Source organism: Halichoerus grypus, chromosome 2, assembly GCF_964656455.1.
Source record: "Halichoerus grypus chromosome 2, mHalGry1.hap1.1, whole genome shotgun sequence".
NCBI lineage: Eukaryota > Metazoa > Chordata > Mammalia > Carnivora > Phocidae > Halichoerus > Halichoerus grypus.
Genome location: NC_135713.1, coordinates 105,828,684 through 105,851,830, shown reverse-complemented (window position 1 = coordinate 105,851,830; position 23,147 = coordinate 105,828,684). Strand labels below are relative to the sequence as shown.

Sequence of the window (23,147 nt, the reverse complement as noted above, 5' to 3'; positions counted from 1 at the left end):
CACTATATGTATCCTATTTTGTTTTTGCTTTTTCTCTTAGCTAAAATCTTAAGTTTCATATGGCTTTCTTTATGCAGTGGATATAATAGTATAATATGACATATGACACACTGAATTCTTAGATTTGTACAAGTCCCTGAAGTATTTTACTTTTTAAAAAAATTTAAATATAGAACATTTTTGAAAATGTTACTAATTATTTTAACTTATAAAACGTTGTTATATTGAAATGAAATAATCTCAGGATTGTAGTTATATTCGAGTGCTTACTGTGTGCAAGTCAGGTGATATCACTTACTCTGGAAGTGACAAAGCCCTTTGAGCTTTCCTCCATAGAGAATTTTTAACGAAAGTGAGAATGCTTATGTAAGCACTTGATGGGAGACTCCCATACACAGATGTGATCTATAGTGTATAGTAAAGAGGTCTGTGTAAGGCCTGTGTTCCCAAGGATTTGCTTTCAGTGTTATGTTTAAAACCATTCATGGAAATAGACTGACATTATTTAAAATCTTTGTATTCCAAAATGAAACTTTGGAAACACCATTATTGCATGGTGAGCATCTTTTGTCGTATTTTTAATTGCAGCAGTGGAAGAAACAGGAGGAGATTCTTGGAAATACAGTTTGAGGGTAAGTATTGATTGAAAAAAAAATTGATAGGGAAATACTTAATGCTTCTATAACTCTTAGTAGAGAATGATATTTTGTTGAAGATTCCAAGCATTAAACCAGACAAATAGGAAATATAATTGTAGGAATCTGTATCTGAGAAGAAAGTACTTAAATTAAATTATGAACTTTAACCTAAATTTTTGTTGTTCAGTTTGGGGTTTGCAAACTGAATTTTTCTGCATTTTGCAGTCACATTGATGGAAAAGTAATTGTCAGTGCAGAAATAGGAAATGTTTTTGAAAATGAAAACTACTTCTCTTTGGCTAGAATGATTCCCACCCCCCCCCAAAGTATTTCAGTAATTTTGAAGCTTTTTTTGATATGTTATTTCTTGTACCACCAAATGTGATTCTGAGACCAACCCACTGCTTTTAATTTTAGAATGCTTTCTTTCTTTCTTTTTTTTTTTTTTTTAAGATTTTATTTATTTGTTTGACAGAGAGAGACACAGCGAGAGAGGGAACACAAGCAGGGGGAGTGGGAGAGGGAGAAGCAGGCTTCCCGCGGAGCGGGGAGCCCGATGTGGGGCTCGATCCCAGGACCTGGGATCATGACCTGAGCTGAAGGCAGACACTTAACAACTGAGCCACCCAGGCACCCCTTTAGAATGCTTTCTAGAATGCTTTTCTAAGCACACATTTTTTTGATATGGCCAACATTTGAGGAAAATTAATCAAATGTAGCCTTCTAACTATTTTTTGTGTGTGAAAAGTTGTGTTTACATAATTTACACTATTATTTTTCTAAGAATATACGTTAATGTTTTTAGTTTTGTAAGCTTACATAGAAAACCAGAGATAGTTAGAGAAATTATTAGTGCTTTAAATTTTTTTAAAAAATTAACTGCTTTAATTTTTAAAAACTTTGCTTTATGGAAAATTTCAAACATATTAAAAAATAGAATAATATCATGAGCCCTTGTATATTCCAAAACCCATGTTTATTAGTTACCGACTCATGGCTAATCTTATTTCATATGACTACCTCCCAACCCCAACTTGGATTATTTTGAAGTAGGTATTTGAGGTGACATATCATTTCATCTATACATATTTCAGTATGTGTGTAAGATTTGTTTTAAAACATAAAGCATGTTACCTTCAAAATTCATAATTCCTTTGTATTAATGTGATGGTTTTGTACTTCTAAGAACCAAAATGAATCATTCTTATTAAGTAGCTAACACTGACTTCTGTTACTGTTTGTGTCTGTTAAAAGAAATACTATTCGTTGGGTGGGAAGGATGGGGTGGCTAGGTGATGGACATGGAGGGAGTGTGTGCTATGGTGAGCACTGTGAATTGTGTAAGACTCATGAATCACAGACCTGTACCCCTGAAACAAATAATACATTATATGTTAATTAAAAAAAAAAATAATGTTTTATGTGGTGAATTGAATTCCTGAGTTGCAGTTGTTACTTATTGTGTCATTGCTAAGAAAAATACATAATTTTTAACGAATTAGTTCCTGCATAGTCATTTATAGTACTGAATCTGCAAATGAATGTGGCTTTAGATTGCTTTTTTTTAATTTAAAAAACTGTTAATTAAAAATAAGTTATTTTCTCTCTGGAGTTTTACTTTTTGAATGCCTAATGCCAAATGATTGAAATAGTAAAATAAACTTTCTGTGTGTTAGGAATCAAATTATAATTTTTCTTTCCCAGTGTATCTACAACAATTGTAATCTACTTTATGTAAAAACATCAAGAATTGGAAACATTTTTGGAGTTTTATGATTTTAAGAATGAGTATTCTTTGCTTTATTGTAGAATTGATCAATACAATATACCATTGTTTTCACTAGAAAATTGGGTTTCTTTCCTCTCCAGCCTTGCACTGAAGTACTATTTATAGATATATTCCATGAATATAATCAGACTCTTACTCCTGTACTTCTAGAAATGATGCAGACACTTCAAGGTGAAGTATATTTTATACTTTATTAATCCATGTTCAGTTAAAATAGTTTTGAGTGCCTGCTTCCCATGTGCAATGCATTTTTTCCTACACCATATAATAGATGGGAATCTGAGGAAGACCCGAATGTGTTCTTTTCTGAAGGGATGGCTTTCAGGGTAGAGAACAAGAATGGGCAACTGACAAAGGCGGCCTTGAGATAGGCCATTGAACATGATAGTTGGATTTTGCTCTCGTAAGCATACTAGCAGCATAAGCAAAATAGTAGGCAGTCAGGTATACTGCGTGGAGAAGTGGTCTACCTGGAGTGTGTTGTGAAAGTAGTGGGAGAAAAGGTCAAAATGACAAATGTTAGGCTCAGGATGGTGGCAGTGGGAATGGAAAGAAGATAATGGATTTAAGAGAGAGAATGATGGTGTGAACTTTCTGGTACTTGATTGCTAATAGCAGATTGTGCATAAGTAATATCAACTGTAATTTATCATTTCTGACTTTTCTACTATATTGTAAATTCCAGGAAGAGGGGCAGTGATCACATCTGTTTTGTTCACACATTATTCCCAGTGTCTGGTACTCTCAGTAACTGTTTGTTGATTGACTTGTGGTGACTGACTGACTGTGCTGGGCAAGGGAGAGTGACGGACATGATCCTGAACTTGAGTCTTAATGACAGGGAGGCTGTTATTAGTAGTGCTTGGAGATAGAGTTTTACTTTTAGAGTGTGTGTGTAAAGGGCCTTGGGAGACAAAAGCAAGCTCAAGGAGAGAACCCAAGATGTTCACCTTCAGGCATATGAAAAGATGAAGGTCCTGTAGAAAAAAAAGCCAGGTCAGAAACTCTTGCAGAGGTGTGAGGAACAATATGGGAGTGAATCCTGGAGAGAAGAGCACATTATTAGAAGTGTCCAGTGATGGAAGAGGCAGAAGGCCGTGGAATCTTCTGAGACAATGGGTTATTTGAAATGTTGGGGCAGAAATTACATAGTAAGGGACCAGGGATTGAGCAGGTGTTGATATAAGAAAATAATAGCAAGAGAAGCTTCTGTAGGGAAGGAGATGCTTGATGTTGTTTGTGGTAGTGAGCGGGCAGCTTACTTTTCAGGCTTTTGTTCTCTGAGAAACCTAAAGAATGTTCTTAAGTTATAAACCAAGGGACAAAACTGTCAGGTTTTACTTTGTTCATCTGTGAAGATAATTTTAGTGTTACTTGTATTTTCATATGGATTGATTTTTAAGTTACAATTATTTATTAATTAATGTAGGATTACTGATTCTTAAAGTTGGTTATATTTGTACTGCTTCAGTTACTTTTTCTTTTGAGCTTAGAACATCATTTCCATTTTCTTCTATTTATTATTATTTTTTTAAACCACTGTAGGAAAGTGGATAAGCTATTTAGGTTACACTCTGATAAGTTGTGTGGTGGTAAGGATTTCAGTGGTTTCAGAGTTTAGTTATCTTTCCAGTTGTGGAGCAGTTGGCTTATTTAGGGCTGTACTTATTCCAGCTTCTTAAAGTAGTGAGCTTAAAAATTCATATTTAACAGCAGAAGAGTGCTTTGATAAACTTGTTAGAAATCTTTCTATTCTAAAGAAATAGACTTACTAAGGAAACTGTATTTTTCACGGCTTAACCATGACACTCTCCTTTCTGGACAGTGGTAGGAGACTGCCAACTTTTTATTCAGAAGTTTCCACCTGACATGATGGCTCTCACTTTCTGTCTGCACTTTTTCTTTTGTTGCCATCTTTTAATGTACTGTCATGACCTAGTTTGTTTATTATGTTTAGAGCTTCTTGTGTGAATGGCCTATGCTTTTTCTTTTCTTTTCTTTTTTTTTTTTTTTTTTAATTTTTTTATTGTTATGTTAATCCCCATACATTACATCATTAGTTTTAGATATAGTGTTCCATGATTCATTGTTTGTGCATAACACCCAGTGCTCCATGCAGAACGTGCCCTCCTCAATACCCATCACCAGGCTAACCCATCTATGCTTTTTCTTTTCTGTTGGTTTGTTTTTCTTTTGAGGGATTCATCTTTTTATTTTTTCTTTTAAGAGTTCTCTTTTAAATCAGGGTATATAAGGTATTATACACTAGTTAGCGATCTGTGGCATATGTTTGTTTGGATTGTTGCTTGACGTGACATTTTTCAAATATGTTATAATGATTTTTAAAATTGTAATATGGCTTTACATTTTGTACCTGTGCTCTCTAATGGTGATGATAACAAAATCTGGGCTTTCCCTTTATGCCTGTATGTATATTTAATATCATGAAATTTATTATGCTAAACTGAAATGATAAACTAGTAAATTGAGTTGAAATAAAATATCTTTTAAAAACTAGTTTTATTTACCTTTGCTGATACTTATGTTTTCAGGACCCACTAATGTGGAAGATATGAATGCACTATTAATCAAAGATGCTGGTATGTTAAACTAAACCGATTTAGAAATATTATTTCTTCAGTAATAATGTTTGGGATGTCTGCTTTGTGGCGGGTGTTAAGCTGGAAGATTGGGATACAGGGATACCTAAAATATAGGAACTGTCTGGTGGGGGAGATAGCTAAGTAAGCAGACAATTGATTATAGCATAGTACCAGTGATTAATGTTAAAGTAGGTGGCAGTTAGGTAGTCCATTGGGAAACCACAAGGTAGTGTGGGTGTGCGTAGGGAAAGGCTCCTAAAGAAGTATAATATGAGAACACCAGGATCAGTGGGAGTTAACAAGGGGAGGGGCTATGTGAGAAGAGAGTTCCAGGCAGAAGGAGCAGTATGTACAAAAATTTGAAGGGAAGAGGAGCAAGAACAGTTAAGTTTTGAACTGGGAGTAGTTTGGTTTAATTGGAACATAGAGTGTAAAGGGTTGTGGTGAGAGATGAGGCTGGAGAGAGGTAGGTAAGGACCAGATCATAAAATATTGTGTCCATTTAGAAGCAGATGTTATTTTATAATTTTTATAATTTGACTTGAATATGTTTAAATGAATGTAGCTTTCTGTTTGAAAGCACTAAGGAGTATTTAGGAAAAACAGTGTAAAGTAACTTAAATAATGAATCTACAATGTCTGTTTAAATAATGTCTCTGATTAACATTGTAAATTTCCCTTTATTAGCATATTACATGTTTTAAAGTATCCCTCAGGATTAGTTTCTTATATAAGACACTTAACATTGGGCCCAGCATCTGAAATTAAAATTTTTTTTCTCAAATCTTCTTTGTAGTGTATAATGCTGTTGGATTAGCGGCTTATGAGCTGTTTGACAGTGTTGATTTTGATCAGTGGTTTAAAAACCAACTTCTTCCAGAATTACAAGTCATTCATAATAGGCAAGTATGAAACTTTGTGTTAATAATACACTTAATTTACCTTATTAATTTTGTGATGAAGATAGGAAGGCATTAAAATTGCTTAAAATTTTTAAAAAGTTAATGGTATGACTTAGCTGATCATATCTAGTATAGAATAAGACTTGTGTCTCTTAGAGTTGAAAAATAAAGTTGGTTATGTTTTTTTACTTTAACTGTGAATTGTAACATGTATGAAGTATTTGATGTTAGATAAGATAGTTTGCAGGAGGAAATTTTATACAAAGGTAAGGGAAATATGGAGATACCTGGATTCTAGAAAAAAATTGTGTACACAAGAAAGCCAGTTGGAGACTTAGCCGGGGCTAGGCCTGGTGTAAGAAGTAGTCAGACACAAATAGTAACTGTGAAGGGTGACCGACTGAATGCCTTGGGATCACACATAGCATACTGCAAGTCTGGGAGAGGGTAGATAGGATGGAGAGACACCATGGCAGAAAGCATTTGGATGCACTTTAGGCTTGTATTGGGTTGCCCCATTCAGTAGTACAGAGCTACCTGATGTTTAGAATTCTTATGTTTCATATACTTTTAGGCACTTGACTAATTTTAGGTACTGAACGGATGAAACGGAAGGGTAAAGATCTTTCAGAGTTTTTATAATTTTTTTCTTAGTTTAGAATTAGAGACTTAAAAATTCCAAGAGACTTTGTTCTTGTTTTGAATTGTGCATTTCTGTTGATTTATTTCTGTAGATGTGGTGCCTATCAGAATGCCTAGCATGTAGTCATAGATCAGGTAACATTTTTTTGACTGCGTTAATGAATGACTAGAAGGCTTCTATATAAACCTTGAGAGCTGGGGAATTGTAGAGTTGGAGATGATTCAAAAGTAATTTTGACCCCTCCAAAACCAATATCACACTATATGTTAACTGAGTAGAATTTAAATAAAAACTTGAAATTTAAAAAAAAAAAAAACGAAAAAATATTTTTGACTAGTAAATAGCTATTTACCTATTCAGTCAGTGAATATTTTCAGTGGCCGCGAATTTGCCATGTCCTATAAAGTCTGTGGTAAGATGGACTGTGACTCTGCCAACAGTAAGCTAGAGAGCCTTTGATGCAGAGAAAACCTTCAGCAGGTAGCTACATGTGCCTTTAGTGGGAACACACTGTGTGGTTTGATTGTCCTTAAACCCTGGAGGCTATTTACTCTCGATCTGTGTTGTCCAGTACAGTAGCTGCTACATATGGCTGTTGAGTGCTTGAATTGTACCTAATGCAACTGAGGAAATGATTTTAATTTTAATTAACTAAAATTTAAATCAAAAAACTGAAGAGTGTAAAATATGTATTGATTCCATGTTGAAATGATAATATTTTGCATATACTGAGATAAATAAAAATGTTAAAATTTCACCTGCTTTTTATTTATTTTAATGTGGGTGCTAACAGATTTAAAATTGCATATTTGGCTTGCATTATGTTTCTTCTGGATCAAGCTGATCTAGACCAGCATTTCTCAAAGTTTAATGTGCATCTGAATCTGTTGGCAATCTTGTTAAGATACACATTCTGATTTAGGTTATGTGTTAGGGTCTGGGTCAGACTGTGTGATTTCATCATGCTTCCAGGATGATGATGCTGCTGGTCCAGGGAGCACATTTTGAGGAACAAACTATCCTCCAATTTTAGAAGTGACTGTGATCTAAGTGAATTTAAGATTTGACCTTTCTGAGCTTCATTCTCTTTATCTGGAGTGGAATGTTGAGTATAGCAATCTCCGAGATCTCGGTTCAGAACTGATAGTTCTGTGGGTTCTCCACTACACTGTGTACACAAGTCTTGTTTACTTCCACCTCTGTGACTTTGTTTAAACAGTCCCTGTTCCTTGAAATGGTATTTTTTCAGTTTTCTGCCCAAAATACTGTTTATCTTAAAGGCTGTTCAAATCCCATTTCTTTGTACCCACTCTTTTCTATCCCTTTTCTGAAATCCTATTATATAACTTTGCATTCTTTAATTATTTTAGGTGAGATAAACTTTTTGAGGGCAGGGAGTACTTAAACACATTTTTTTGCATCTTTAATGAGCAATTCTTTCTGTATGCTTGATCATCCTATAATTTTGTAATTTCCTAAAAAATGTGGTGTATTCATTAGCATATTCCATTTATACCCTGAAACAATTATCATCTCACTACTAAAATTTATATAGTATCAAGAAGAGACTTTGTGGGTGGAATTCTTATACATAGTTGTTTATAGCTTTATGGTTTTTCTCCTTGCCTAAAGAAACTTCATTGCCTTTAGCAAAGATGGTAATAGAGAAAGAAATGTGTATACATGCTACTGCAAATGTTTTACAGCTTTTAAAAAGTAAATCATTATTTTGATAATATGAGTCACATTCTGTAATAGGGCACTTCTTAAAAAATTAGAGAATTTACCTAAAATCAGTGTAGAAACCTGAGTATTTTATTTATTATTTATTATTTACTGAGTATTTTATGTAAATGTATAAATCTCTCACAGTGTTCTGGAAAACAATCTTTGTAAGATAAACAATTGGATTTAGAAAATTGAATACAGGAATTCCCTTATTACTACTTTTTTAGGGCCTCTTCAGCCTTAGGTTTGGGACATTAGCTGCTTATGCCTTTTCAGATTAACTGTTTTTGGTTACTTGAGGAACAGAAATGGACTTGTTTTTATGTACATATTTATGTTACAGTTCTTTAAAGTAATTAGATTTGCAGTATATCTGCCTATGAATTTTCAATTTTTGTAGATCAGAACTTTTATTGTTAGTATTTATACTGTGGTATGTTTAGAAGTAGCTTTTATGCTTTTATATAAAAAATACAGATTGCTTCTTTACTATATTTAAAATTTAAATGATGAAATATACTAAATGAAATAGGCTTTGTAAAATATTTATCATTTAAATTTCATGATTTTTCCTTATCCAGGTATAAGCCATTGCGACGCAGGGTGATTTGGCTCATCGGTCAGTGGATTTCTGTGAAATTCAAGTCTGACTTAAGACCCATGTTATATGAGGCAATTTGTAATTTGCTTCAAGATCAAGACTTAGTGGTATGTTCCTTCAGTGTTTTAAGACTTTTTTTTAAAATGAGTTTAACCTATGTTAAACTTCAGATTCAGACATGGTTTTTATATCTTCAAAACGTTGGTGGCCTTTCACTGTTGTAGCTGTTCCTTGGTGTGAACAGTTTGATTCGAAGGAAGGAAGTCCTTTGATTATTATTTGCCCTTCCCATCAGTAATCAGTGAAAAAAATTAACTAAACTCTACCTTTCTAAAATTTATAATTTTTTAGTGAGAATAAGACAGTGTTTTAAGATCCTTTTATAGCCTTCTTGTTTTTTTTCCTTAATTCAAGATAGATTTTATGTTCTCACATTTGGGGTTATGCCATAATCACTTTCATCCTTACTGTTGTTGATTCTTTGTCTCTCATTTTTGGAGGGTTTTTTGGTGTGTATTTGTGTTTTTTTTAGCCTTTAGAATTGTTTCTTTTCAGACTTTTTATTTATAGTGTTGATATATTATTCTTGACTTTTTTTTTTTCTTACTGAAAACTTGATAATGGCTTCTTTGTTGCTTTATTCCCTTAAAAGAAGTATGTTTGCTGCTGTAATATTTAGGTCAGTTACTTAAAGAGTTGTTTTTATTTGTTTGTTTTTTAAGAAATTCCACATCGTGTAGAATAGTCTCCTCCCCGCCCCCCCGCCCCTGGGGTACTTTATTTTATGCTCGAGTGAATATATTCATGACTTACTATACATTTTCTTTGTCCTGGGCTTAGATCTGATTCCAGCATAGTCTTGAAAAGATTGAGTTTAGTTGTCTTTTCCTGAGTTTCAAATTATTTTCACATAAAATTAAGTGATTTCTCACATCCCCCCTCCGAATTAGGCTAATTTCTTGTTTAATCATTTCTTGGTATACTCCTTTTAAAAAATTTTTGAACGCATCCGATAACCCTGTTTTTCAGCAAAGGTTTGGGCCATACTTTTCTTGTTTTCACATGTGTACCATGATAACATAAACTACTTTTAATATTCAGTGAAGGAAAACATAATTAGAGAGGTAAACCTAGTGTAGAAGCTCAATATATTCAAAAGGCAAATAGAACTGATCTTTGGATTTTTTACTTAAGCATTATCTACTTTGTGTAAATAATGGAGAATTTACTCTAAATATCATGCTGTAATTATTAAATATTTTAAACATGGGAAGTTAAAAGGGAATCCAGTTTTATTTTACCATGTTTAAATTCTTAGAAGTTTATTAATAAAGCCTAGCTGTTTCTGAGATTATTATTTGCTGGATTGAGTTTACATTTGTAATAGCTTTAAAATAAAATACAAGATTTAAATTTTTGTTTTCTCATTTGGAAACATTATTTACTCTTCTGTCAGAGGTATCAGAGAGAGACATTAAATGTTTTATGGAAGTGTTACAAAAGGATTAAATTTCAGCTAAGTTTTCTTTGGGAAATAGAGAAATTTTTTGGATCTTGTACTCATTTTTAATCAATTCAGAGAGAAAGAGAAAAATGAGCTATTTAGTTCTGCACTTTAAAAGTGGATCATTAATCATATACAAACAAGTATTACTGGAGCAAAAGGGTTTCATGGCCAGGTAATTTGGAAAACACTGGGCTAAATATTCCAGTAGTCCTCTTTACTTTAGGACTGATCAGAACCTTTAAAATGTACATCTGCATTGTGATTATCCAAGATGACAATAAAGTAATATCCAAGAGATACAGTCAGAGGAAATGCTGCTGTAGATTCAGCTCTTGCCCTTTTCCTGTATATCTTCAGGTGATTTCCTCTCATTTTTACATCTTCTACAGTTGTTTTATCCTGCCACCATTATTTTGTTATTACTTCTTTTTTTAAATTTTATTATGTTATGTTAGTCACCATACAATACATCATTGGTTTTTGATGTGGTGATCCACGATCTATTGTTTGCGTATAACACCCAGTGCTCCATGCAGTACGTGCCCTCCTTAATACCCATCACCAGGTTAACCAATCCCCCCTCCACCCTCCCCTCTAAAACCCTGTTTGTTTCTTAGAGTCCACAGTCTCTCATGGTTCATCTCTCCCTCCAATTCCCCCCCGCCCATTTTTCCCTTCCTTCTCCTAATGTCCTCCATGCTATTCCTTATGTTCCACAAATAAGTGAAACCATATGATAATTGACTTTCTCTGCTTGACTTATTTCACTTAGCATAATCTCCTCCAGTCCCATCCATGTTGATGTAAAAGTTGGGTATCATCCTTTCTGACGGCTGAGTAATATTCCATTGTATATATGGACCACATCTTCTTTATTCATCCATCTGTTGAAGGGCATCTCGGCTCTTTCCACAGTTTGGCTATTGTGGACATTGCTGCTATGAACATTGGGGTGCATATGGCCCTTCTTTTCACTACATCTGTGTCTTTGGGGTAAATACCCAGGAGTGCAATTGCTGGGTCATAGGGTAGCTCTATTTTTAAATTTTTGAGGAACCTCCACACTGTTTTCCAAAGTGGCTGTACCAACTTGCATTCCCACCAACAGTGTAAGAGCGTTCCCCTTTCTCCACAACCTCTCCAACATTTGTTGTTTCTTTCCCTGTCCATTTTTGCCATTCTAACTGGTGTAAGGTGGTATCTCAATGTGGTTTTGATTTGGATTTCCCTGATGGCTAATGATGATGAATATTTTTTCATGTGTCTGTTAGCCATTTGTATGTCTTCTTCAGAGAAGTGTCTTTTCATATTTTCTGCCCACTTTTTTTTTTTATTTGAGAGAGAGAGTATGAGAGAGAGAGCACATGAGAGGGGGGAGGGTCAGAGGGAGAAGCAGACTCCCTGCCGAGCAGGGAGCCCGATGCGGGACTCGATCCAGGGACTGCAGGATCATGACCTGAGCCGAAGGCAGTCGCTTAACCAACTGAGCCACCCAGGCGCCCTTCTGCCCACTTTTTGACTTGATTATTTGTTTTTTTGGGTGTTGAGTTTGAGAAGTTCTTTATAGATCTTGGATACCAGCCCTTTATCTTTAGTGTCATTTGCAAATATCTTCTCCCATTCTGTGGGTTGCCTCTTTGTTTTGTTGACTGTTTCCTTTGCTGTGCAGAAGCTTTTTATCTTGATGAAGTCCCAAAAGTTCATTTTTGCTTTTGTTTTACTAGCTTTTGGAGATGTATCTTGAAAGAAGTTGCTGTGGATGATGTCAAAGAGGTTACTGCCTATGTATTTCTAGGATTTTGATGGATTCCTGTCTCATATTGAGGTCTTTCAGCCACTTTGAGTTTATCTTTGTGAATGGTGTTAGAGAATGGTCGAATTTCATTTTTCTGCATATGGTTGTCCAATTTTCCCAGCACCATTTATTGAAGAGACTGTCTCTTTTCCATTGCATGTTTTTTCCTGCTTTGTCAAAGATTATTTGACCATAGAGTTGAGGGTCCATATCTGGGTTCTCTATTCTGTTCCATTGGCCTATATGTCTGTTTTTGTGCCAGTACCATGTTGTCTTGGTGATCACAGCTTTGTAATATAGCTTGAAATCGGGCAACGTGATGCCTCCAGCTTTGTTTTTCTTTTTCAACATTTCCTTGGCGATTCGGGGTCTTTTCTGATTCCATACAAGTTTTAGGATTGTTTGTTCCAGCACTTTGAAAAATGTCGTTGGAATTTTGATCGGGATGGCATTGAAGGTATAGATTGCTCTGGGTAGCATAGACATTTTAACAATGTTTATTCTTCCGATCCATGAGCATGGAATATTTTTCCATCTTTTTATGTCTTCTTCAATATCTTTCATGAGTGTTTTGTAGTTCCTAGAGTATAGATCCTTTACCTCTTTGGTTAGGTTTATTCCGAGGTATCTTATGGTTTTTGGTGCTATTGTAAATGGAATCGTTTCTCTAATTTCTCTTTCTATAGTTGCGTTGTTAGTGTATAAGAAAGCAACTGATTTCTGTGCATTGATTTTGTATCCTGCCACATTACTGAATTGCAGTATGAGTTTTCGTCATTTGGGGGTGGAGTCTTTTGGGTGTTCCACATAAAGTATCATGTCGTCTGCGAAAAGAGAGAGTTTGACTTCTTCTTTGCCAATTTGAATACCTTTTATTTCTTTTTGTTGTCTGATTGCTGTTGCTAGGACTTCTAATACTATGTTGAACAATAGTGGCGAGAGTGGGCATCCTTGACGTGTTCCTGATCTTAAGGGAAAGGCTCTCAGCTTTTCCCCATTGAGGATGATATTCGCTGTGGGTTTTTCATAGATGGATTTTATGAACTTGAATGTTCCCTCTATCCCTATACTCTGGAGAGTTTTAATCAGGAAAGGATGTTGTATTTTGTCAAATGCTTTTTCTGCATCAATTGAGAGGACCATATGGTTCTTCTCCCTCCTCTTATTAATGTGTTCTATCACATTGATTGATTTGCGAATGTTGAACCACCCTTGCATCCTGGGGATAAATCCCACTTGGTCGTGGTGGATGATCCTTTTAATGTATTGTTGGATCCTATTAGCTAGGATTTTGTTGAGGATTTTGGAATCCATATTCATCAGGGATATCAGTCTTAAGTTCTCCTTTTTGATGGGGTCTTTGCCTGGTCTGGGGATTAAGGTAATGCTGGCCTCATAGAATGAGTTTGGAAGTTTTCCTTCTGTTTCTATTTTTTGAAACAGCTTCAGTAGAATAGGTATTATTTCTTCTTTGAATGTTTGGTAGAATTCCCCAGGGAATCCATCAGGCCCTGGACTCTTGTTTTTGGGGAGGTTTTGATCACTGCTTCAATCTCGTTCCTGGTTATTGTCCTATTCAGGTTGTCAATTTCTTCCTGTTTCAGTCTTGGCAGCTTATAGGTTTCCAGGAAGGCCTCCATTTCATCCAGATTGCTCAGTTTATTGGCATATAGTTGTTGATAATAATTTCTAATAATTGTTTCTGTTTCCTTGGTGTTAGTCGTGATCTCTCCCCTTTCATTCATAATTTTATTAATTTGGGTCCTTTCTCTTTTCTTTTGGATAAGTCTGGCCAGTGGTTTATCGATCTTGTTAATTCTTTCAAAGAACCAACTTCTAGTTTCGTTGATCTGATCTACTGTGTTTCTGGTTTCTAATTCATTGATTTCTGCTCTAATTTTAATTATTTCTCTTCTAATGCGTGCCTTAGGCGTCATTTGTTGCTTTTCTCTAGTTCTTTAAGGTGTAGAGTTGGTGAATTCGGGATTTTTCTATTTTTTTGAGTGAGGCTTGGATGGCTATGTATTTCCCCCTTAGGACCGCCTTTGCAGTATCCCAAAGGTTTTGGACCGATGTGTTTTCGTTCTCATTGATTTCCATGAATTGTTTAAGTTCTTCTTTGATTTCCTGGTTGACCCAGACATTCTTGAGCAGAGTGGTCTTTAGCTTCCAAGTGTTTGAATTTCTTCCAAATTTTTTCTTGTGATTGAGTTCCAATTTTAGAGCATTGTGGTCTGAGAATATGCAGGGAATAATCTCAATCTTTTGGTATCGGTTGAGACCTGATTTGTGACCCAGTATGTGGTCTATTCTGGAGAAAGTTCCATGTGCACTCGAGAAGAATGAGTATTCTGTTGTTTTAGGGTGGAATGTTCTGTAAATATCTATGAGGTCCATCTGGTCCAATGTATCATTCAAAGCTCTTGTTTCCTTGTTGATTTTCCGCTTAGATGATCTGTCCATTGCTGAGAGTGGAGTATTGAGGTCTCCTACAATTAACGTACTGTTATCAATATGACTCTTTATTTTGGTTAACAGTTGGCTTATGTAGATGGCTGCTCCCATGTTGGGGGCATAGATACTTACAGTTGTTAGATCTTCTTGTTGGATAGACCCTTTAAGAATGATATAGTGTCCTTCTGTGTCTCTAATTACAGACTTTAGTTTAAAATCTAATTTGTCTGATATAAGAATTGCTACCTCAGCTTTCTTTTGAGGTCTCTTGGCATGGAAGATGGATCTCCATCCCTTCACTTTCAGTCTGGATGTATCTTTAGGTTCAGAATGAGTCTCTTGTAGGCAGCATATGGATGGGTCCTGTCTTTTTATCCAGTCTGCAACCCTGTGCCGTTTTATGGGAGTGTTGAGGGCATTCACGTTGAGAGTGATTATTGAAAGATACGAATTAATTGTCATCATGTTGCCTGTGAAGACATTGTTTTTATAGATTGTCCCTGTAAATTTCTGTTGTAGATCACTCTTGGGGTCTTTCTCCTTTTATAGAACCCCCCTTAATATTTCTTGCAGGGCCGGCTTAGTGGTCACATATTCTTTCAGTTTCTGCCGGTCATGGAAGCTTTGCATCTTTCCATCCATTCTAAATGACAGCCTTGCTGGATAAAGTATTCTTGGCTGCATGTTCTTCTCATTTAGTACCCTGAATATGTCTTGCCAGGCCTTTCTGGCTTGCCAGGTCTCTGTGGATAGGTCTGACGTTATTCTGATGTTCCTCCCTCTGTACGTAAGGAATCTCTTCCCCCTAACTGCCCTTAAGATGGTTTCCTTGGTTCTAAGATTTGCAAGTTTTACTATTACATGCCAGGGTGTTGGCCTGTTTTCCTTGATCTTGGGAGGGGTCCTCTCTGCCTCTAGGACGCGAATGTTTGTTTCATTCCCCAGATTAGGGAAGTTCTCATCTGCGATTTGCTCAAATACATCTTCTAGTCCTCTCTCTCTCTCCACTCCCTCCGGGATCCCAATTATTCTGACATTGGAACGCTTCATGGTGTCACTTATTTCTCTGATTCTATTTTCATGGATTCTGAGTTTTTTTTTCCTGGCCTCTTCTTTTCCCTTTTTATCTATTATATTGTCTTCCAGGTCGCTTATTCGCTCTTCTGCCTCAGTTACTCTAGCTGTTAGATTATCTAGATTGGATTGGATCTCACTGATAGCATTTTTAACTTCTGCCAATTCAGCTTTCATTTCTGCCCTTAGAGACTCTATGTTGCCATTAATTGATTTCTCCATTCTAGCCATTGTCTTCACAATTGCTCGCCTGAATTCCATCTCTGACATCTTGGTTATATCTGCATCCATTTGTAAATCTGCAGCATAAGTCATAATCTCGGAGTCTTTTCTATTTTGGGGGCTCCTCCTCCTGGTCATTCTGTTGATGGGTGTTTGAGGGAATGTATAGAGTCCAAATTATTGACCAGAACCCAAGCAAGATGCACCTGTTTTCTTGGGACCTTAGGGTTGCTGGCCTCTTGTTTTCCCAGCCTGTCTTCTGCGGGAGGGGCCTGCCGCGCTGTTACTCAGGCAACCCTGTTTGGGCGGAGTTGCCCTGCCCTCCTGTGGCGGGGGATGGGCTCAGTGGGAATCAGTCTTTGGGGCTTTTGTTCTCTGGCGGCTTTCCCTTCTGTGAGTCAGAGCAGAAGAGACCGTTTCCAACCCTCTGCCTCAGAGCAGAGAGACCGCAGTCTGTTCTTCAGTGAGCTCTCCAGGCCACACCGTCTCCGTTTCTGTCCGTGCTGCTATAAACTGCAGTCCTGGGTTGTGCACCCCTCCGCAGCGCCCCCAATCCTGCCTCCAGGTCGGGGCTCGTCTCTGCCCTTTGTGCTTCTAAAACTGCCAGACGCTCCCAGTTCGCATGTGCGACCCCGCCGCTCCGGGTTTCCGTCCGGGGGCTGCAGTTCGCAGGCGCGACCCCGCTGCTCCGGGTTTCTGCCCCGGGGGCTGCCCTAAAGTCCTTTCCCCGCCGCTACCGGTCTGCGAGTCTGTGCCCGTCCCGAGCGAGCTAGGCTTTCGCTCACCGGAGGTGTAGGATCCCCACGGCCAGGCACCCTCCCGCTGCTGTTTATCCTCCGATATCTGCCCGTGGAATCACGGCTCCCCGCTTCGAACTTCAAAACCAACCGCCTGCGATATTCTCTTTGTAGAGATCCAGATCTTCTTATATCTCAGGCTGATTTCGTGGGTGCTCAGAGTGGTCTGGTAGATATCCAGCTCAATTCCGGGGACCAATTGAAATAGGGTCCCCTACTCCGCCGCCATCTTTCCCCCCGTCCTTGTTACTACTTCTTAAGACTGTGTTTAGTAAGACTGTCGGTGGGAATGCAAGCTGTTGCAGCCACTCTGGAAAACAGTATGGAGGTTCCTCAGAAAGTTGAAAATAGAGCTGCCCTACGACCCAGCAATTGCACTCCTGGGTATTTACCCCAAAGATACAACTGCAGTGATCCTAAAGGGTACGTGCACCCCATTGTTTATCGCAGCAATGTCCACAATGACCAAACTGTGGAAAGAGCCAAGATGTCCATCAAGAGATGAATGGATGAAGAAGATGTGGTGATATATATACAATGGAATATTATGCAGCCATCAAAAAACCGAAATCTTGCCATTTGCAATGATGTGGATGGTACTAGAGGGTATTATGCTAAGCGAAATAAGTCAATCAGAGAAAGACATGTATCATATGATCTCACTGATATGAGGAATTCTTAATCTCAGGAAACAAACTGAGGGTTGCTGGAGTGGTGGGGGGTGGGAGGGATGGGGTGGCTGGGTGATAGACATTGGGGAGGGTATGTGCTGTGGTGAGCGCTGTGAATTGTGTAAGACTGATGAATTACAGACCTGTACCTCTGAAACAAATAATACATTTTATGTTAAAAAAAAAAAAAAAGATAGTAGGAGAGGAAAAGTGAAGGGGGGAATCGGAGGGGTAGATGAACCGTGAGAGAATGTGGACTCTGAGAAACAAACTGAGGGTTCTAGAGGGGAGGGGGGTGGGGGCATGGGTTAGCCTGGTGATGGATATTAAGGAGGGCACGTACTGAATGGAGCACTGGGTGTTATATGCAAACAATGAATCATGGAACACTACATCAAAAAAAAAAACTTCTCAGCTTTAAAATAAACAAACAAAAGACTGTGTTTAGTAAGGTACCAAGTTAATGTTGCACACTTTGGCTTTTTGATATATATAGGATATACTACTTTTATTTCAGCTTGTGAGAAATGCTGGCTAATGACGGAAGACACTTCAGACACATACATGCATAGACAGCAGGGTACAAACATACAGACATATATACATACATGTACACATGCATGTGTGGATAGGTAGGTAGGTAGGTAGGTAGATAGATATTAATGGATCAGAATGTTCTCTGGCTTTCATAATCTATATTCTCTTGCTTGAGTATTGCTGTTTCGGTGTTGGGGTAGATTTAATCTTGAGCAACTGTGGTTGTGTGGCTTCCAAATCTTATGGTCATATTATTTTTAAGACTGGCTATGACAGAGTAGAAATAGTGCAGCAACTGGAGAAAGCAACTTCTTCAGATAGTACAGGGCCCCATAAATCTTAGAATACCAGAGGCCAGGGGCGCCTGGGTGGCTCAGCTGTTAAGCGTCTGCCTTTGGCTCAGGTTATGATCCCAGGGTCCTGAGATCGAGCCCCACATTGGGCTCCCTGCTCAGCGGGAAGCCTGCTTCTCCCTCTCCCACTCCCCCTGCTTGTGTTCCCTCTCTCACTGTGTCTCTCTCTGTCAAATAAATACAGTCTTTAAAAAAAAAAAAGAATTATATGAAAGAAAAGGAAAAATTCAGTGACTAACACAACAAGTACCTATATGCTCGCTCCCCAGTGTCCATATTTTCATTGTAATAATTTTCCGTAAATATTTCAAATATTGAAGAAGTAAAGCCTTCCAAATGCAGTTGAATCGCTATCTTTCCACTCTCATTCTGTTGTGTTTTTATTGAGCAAAGGTTTTTAATTTTAGTGCAATCAGATTTCTGTTTTGTTCTTTTTGTTCATTGTTTAATCCCTTTCTTTACCCTTGGTTCTTTATCTAGAATTTATTTTTGAATGTGATAGGAACTGTGGTTCCATTTTTGTTATTTTTTTATAAGGACAACAGTGCTATACACTATGCTATTACTGTAGTGCTATTCACTATAGTGAATTAGAGTGACTAAATTTTAGGTGAGGAGAACCTTCTTTTTGTACTACCCCAGATGATTACTAACCAGAATATTTGATTAATATACTAAGCATTTTTGATTTGTAAGGCCTTTGAGCCAGTTATGTCTTTAAATTTTGGAAATTACAAATTTTTTTTTGCAAGTTTAACTTCAGTTATTTATGCAGCCTTCAATACCACGAGCAGTAAGCTACTAAAAAATTAGCATTGGCATACTCTTTCACCCTTATAAAAGGCTATGTGAAATGTGAATTTGGGTGCAACCAGAATATTTATAGTTTGGAAGTAAGGTGGTGGGATTGTCTCTCAAGCAAAGAAATGGACATTTTTATGGGCAGGCTGACTACCACTGTAGAAACAGCAAATTTTCAAGAAGGAAAGGCAGTTAATGGTGTTAAGAACAGACTTTTAGTGGCATGTACAGAACTGCAGCAAACCCTGAGTGTAGAGGAACAGCTGGGATCGGGCAGACGTATTTTAAGGGTGCATTGAAATTTTTTCCATTCTTGCGCCTTTCATGGTTCTCCCATTTCTGCCACTCATTCTGTCTTACCATTTTGATTTTGTTTTTTTGTTTGTCCATTATTTGTGCCTCAAAAACACTGCTATAGATTTTAAACTCTGGGGGTAGTCTGTGTCTTCACAGAATGAATTTTCAGTTACATTCAGTAAATATAATTTCCAAAGGAAATATCAATAAAAATCTGTGTTTGAGACATCAGATTATTAGGCCACGCTAAAACCAGAAGAAAGGAAACTTGAGTAAGTTTCCTGTAGTCAGTTTTAGGTTTACACTGGTATGTCTGGTGCTTAGAATATATGAAAATGAGCTTTAACCTGAAATTAATACAATGTTATGTGTCAGTTATATCTCAATTTTTTAGAGTAAAATGAGCTTTAGAATTTTTTTTCTTAAAAGGAGATGAATAAATTGAACATGATTTTTATCCTTTCAGGAAACTTACTTTACACATGTATTTCAGGAGAAATACATCAAATAGTGTAATCGAATGATCTTGACTTTATGGTGGAGGAGAGCAAAAAAATCAGCATACTAGTAGCAAGTAGTAATAGTACAAATGTGTAGGGTAATATTACTTATGTTAGTATCCATTATGCCTAGCATGGAGTCAAGCCTTAAATAATGTTTATTGAAAGAATTGGGAGATTGGGATAAAGAGAATCCAGGAATGAGGAGGGCTCTCTTAAATAGTTATGTTATAAAGTCATTATTCTGTTTCTCTTTAGCATATTACTTTATTCTTTCCTCTTAACTTTATTTACATTTTCCTGGTGGTCTTCAGTCCCTGAGACACTGCCATTTCTTTCTGGTCCCTGCACCAGGCTGTTTTAGTGTGTGGATGGCCTTTACTGTTACGGGCAGGCTGTGGAAGCGGTGAGGCATTGAGCTAGTTCAAGTGTGGAATTCAGATTAGTCATTTTGACAGTTCTTCCAAGGGTCACTGTCACTGAAGCAGGGCATGTGAGTATCTGATTATTTTTTCTTTTATAGCAATCCTCTTTGGCAGTAGGGCTGACCTCTGGTGTCTTCTCCTTCATTTCTCCTTTGCTCTCATGCTTTCTTGGATCCCTCCAATGTTTCTTATACTTTGATGGTACTTCTTTGCCCCAGTAAAGGAATTAGCTTGTTAAATTTTCAGAAGTTTTCTGAGATTTCAGCGGGAGTTAGGATAGACTCGTAGGCTGAGTTCACGCAGTCTGGATCCATTTCTGGATACTTGGGATTTAATTCTCCTTCGGAGGGATTTATTCTATGAAAAGTCATGTTTAGAGTACTTTGTTTTCTTTTCTTTTCTTGCATTTACTAGCAAGTATTTATTGAACAATTAGTGTCCTAGGAATTGTTAGATCTCTTCTACTTCTATCACATTCCCTAGCTCTTTATTCTATAAATTTGGGTTTTGACTTTTTCCCCATTACTTATGAATCACTGTGAAATTCATACTGTCTCTGTGGTAATTACTTCCTCTTTCTTTTATAGCTCAGGAATGGCTAATTTTGTTCTTATTTTTGTCATATTTTAAATGCGCCTCTGTTTTCTTAAACTTTGTGGGCTTTTTGTTTTCCCTCCTAATTTGGCTTCCTGTTTTTGGAGTTAAACTAGAGTGCAGGCAAGTCATCTCATACCATTTCATCTCTTCCTCTCAATGTAATACTACACTGACTTCCCTTTGTTAGGTAGGAAAACACAGTTTTTATTCCGATGCCTCTTTCAGTTCCTGTACTTGTGTAGATGTCGGGTATGAGTTAGGTGCATCTGTGGTCCTTTCGTGGCAAAAAAATCAAGAGAATTAAAGGTTAGAGTGCTGGCAGTTTGATTGCCATTTTTCTTTTTGGGGGGTTTTATGTCCTGTTGTTTGTGAATTTAATTATTTACACAGTGCTGGCTGTATGCCTCCCACTATACTAGATGATGACAATTTATTTTTTTACTTATTTTTATTTTTTTAAAAGATTTTATTTATTTGACAGAGGCAAAGCGAGAGAGGGAACAGAAGCAGAGGGAAGGGCAGAGGGAGAGGGAGAAGCAGGCTCTCCCCGATGCGGGGCTCGATCCCAGGACCCTGGGATCATGACCTGAGCCGAAGGCAGACGCTCAACGACTGAGCCACCCAGGTGCCCCTAAATGATGACAATTTAAAGATGACCAGCCAGTCCATGTCCTCAAGGGGATTATCCTGTTCTTAAGCTTTTCAAGTTTGACATTTTTATTGATAATTATTTAATATCTGGGTGTCTGGTACCCTTCAAGAATGTAAGTTCTCTGAGGGCAAAGACTAGATCTTTCTTAAAGCTTTTTTCTGCAGCATCCAACACATTGCCTGGGAGATAATAGTTCCTTATTGAATAGTTTTAATCACACAAGTATACCTTGTTTTCATTAGGTCATTTCATGGTAGACCGCTTGGCATGGTGCTTTGCATGTATTAGACAATCAGCAAATTTGTTACATCATTTAAAAGTCTGAAAATGTTCACATTGCCTTTAGAGATAGTGAATAAAAAGTAAAGGCAGGCAAGAAGACATCTGCACTGTAGGCTCTTGGATCTGTGGATTTGACAGTAGAGTGCTTAATATTTGGTGAACATGCCTAATCAGCCTCTCAGAACTTCAGAAGCTCCTGTAAAATGGTTAAAACTTTCTTTGAAAAATGGCTGCCGAGAAAAAGCCAGTTGCTATTTCAGGTACAGTAAGTGTAGCATCTAAGAAAATAATGACTCTCAGCTGGGAAATGAATGTTTTAGGTATATTGTTTTACAGAGTAGAATATAGAATTTAGTCATGGCTTGAGTTCATGTTACTTTTCGTGGAAACTCTGGGTATGGTAGCCTGTGCCAGTTGAGCTGACCAAATCACAGGTAACACTTGAAAGAAAATAATGGGGAGATTAAGATGTCCTGATGTGATTTGCCCAGGGAACATGCTGATAAACGAAGAAAATAAGATTTGGGAAGGTCAGGAGCTTGTACAAATCTTTGTGTATTTGTGAACTTTGGGATTTAGAAAATCTTGGAATATATCTTTGGATAGTTCAAGGATTTCCTGTAATGGAGGTGGCAGATGGGAATGTGTGTTCTTCCTCCTCCTCTCCCCTCCTCTTACTACTTTTCTCCTCCCTCACTCTTCACACTGAACATCTTCCAGCTTCACCGGCCCCAGCCCATTTGCCTATCTGTCCTCTCTGATCTCAACCTTCTCTTTCCCTGTGGCAACCCCTTCGTACTGTTCTCTCAGTCCCACCCCCTCTACACACTTATGGCAAATTATTTTTTTCCTGGAAGCACCCCCTGGATTAAAGTCTCTTGAAATAAATTATGGGGAACTGAGAAAGATGGGACTTTTTACTTTTTCTTTTCAACTCTTTGTAAGAGGAATATTCTTTTATTCCCAGATGATAATTTGCTCTGTGGCTTAAATATTAACAAAAAGAGTAAAGAAAGTGATTTGGAATAAATTCTTTTGCCATTTGATATTAATGATATTTAGTAGCTCTAGAATTATTAAAAACTAATAATGTACTTTTTTTTTTAGGTCCGTATTGAAACAGCTACAACACTGAAGTTAAATATCCTTTAAAGAATTTAAAAATACTGCTTTGTGATGGGGCACCTGGCTGACTCAGTCGATAGAGCATGCGACTCTTGATCTTGGGGTTGTGAGTTCGAGCCCCATGTTGGCTGTGGAGATTACTTAAAAATAAAGT

At 37.2% G+C, this 23,147-nt stretch overlaps 1 protein-coding gene across 1 annotated transcript in view; it reads left to right on the top strand.

The window, feature by feature from the left end:
• IPO11 (importin 11) overlaps positions 1 to 23,147 on the top strand; it is a 217,116-nt gene that overhangs the window by 65,133 nt on the left and 128,836 nt on the right. The window contains exons 12-17 of the mRNA XM_036070953.2: positions 589 to 632; positions 2,508 to 2,598; positions 4,980 to 5,027; positions 5,827 to 5,932; positions 8,885 to 9,011; positions 22,976 to 23,009. Of these exons, the coding sequence (XP_035926846.1) occupies positions 589 to 632; positions 2,508 to 2,598; positions 4,980 to 5,027; positions 5,827 to 5,932; positions 8,885 to 9,011; positions 22,976 to 23,009 (450 nt within the window). The remainder of the gene's footprint in view (positions 1 to 588; positions 633 to 2,507; positions 2,599 to 4,979; positions 5,028 to 5,826; positions 5,933 to 8,884; positions 9,012 to 22,975; positions 23,010 to 23,147) is intronic.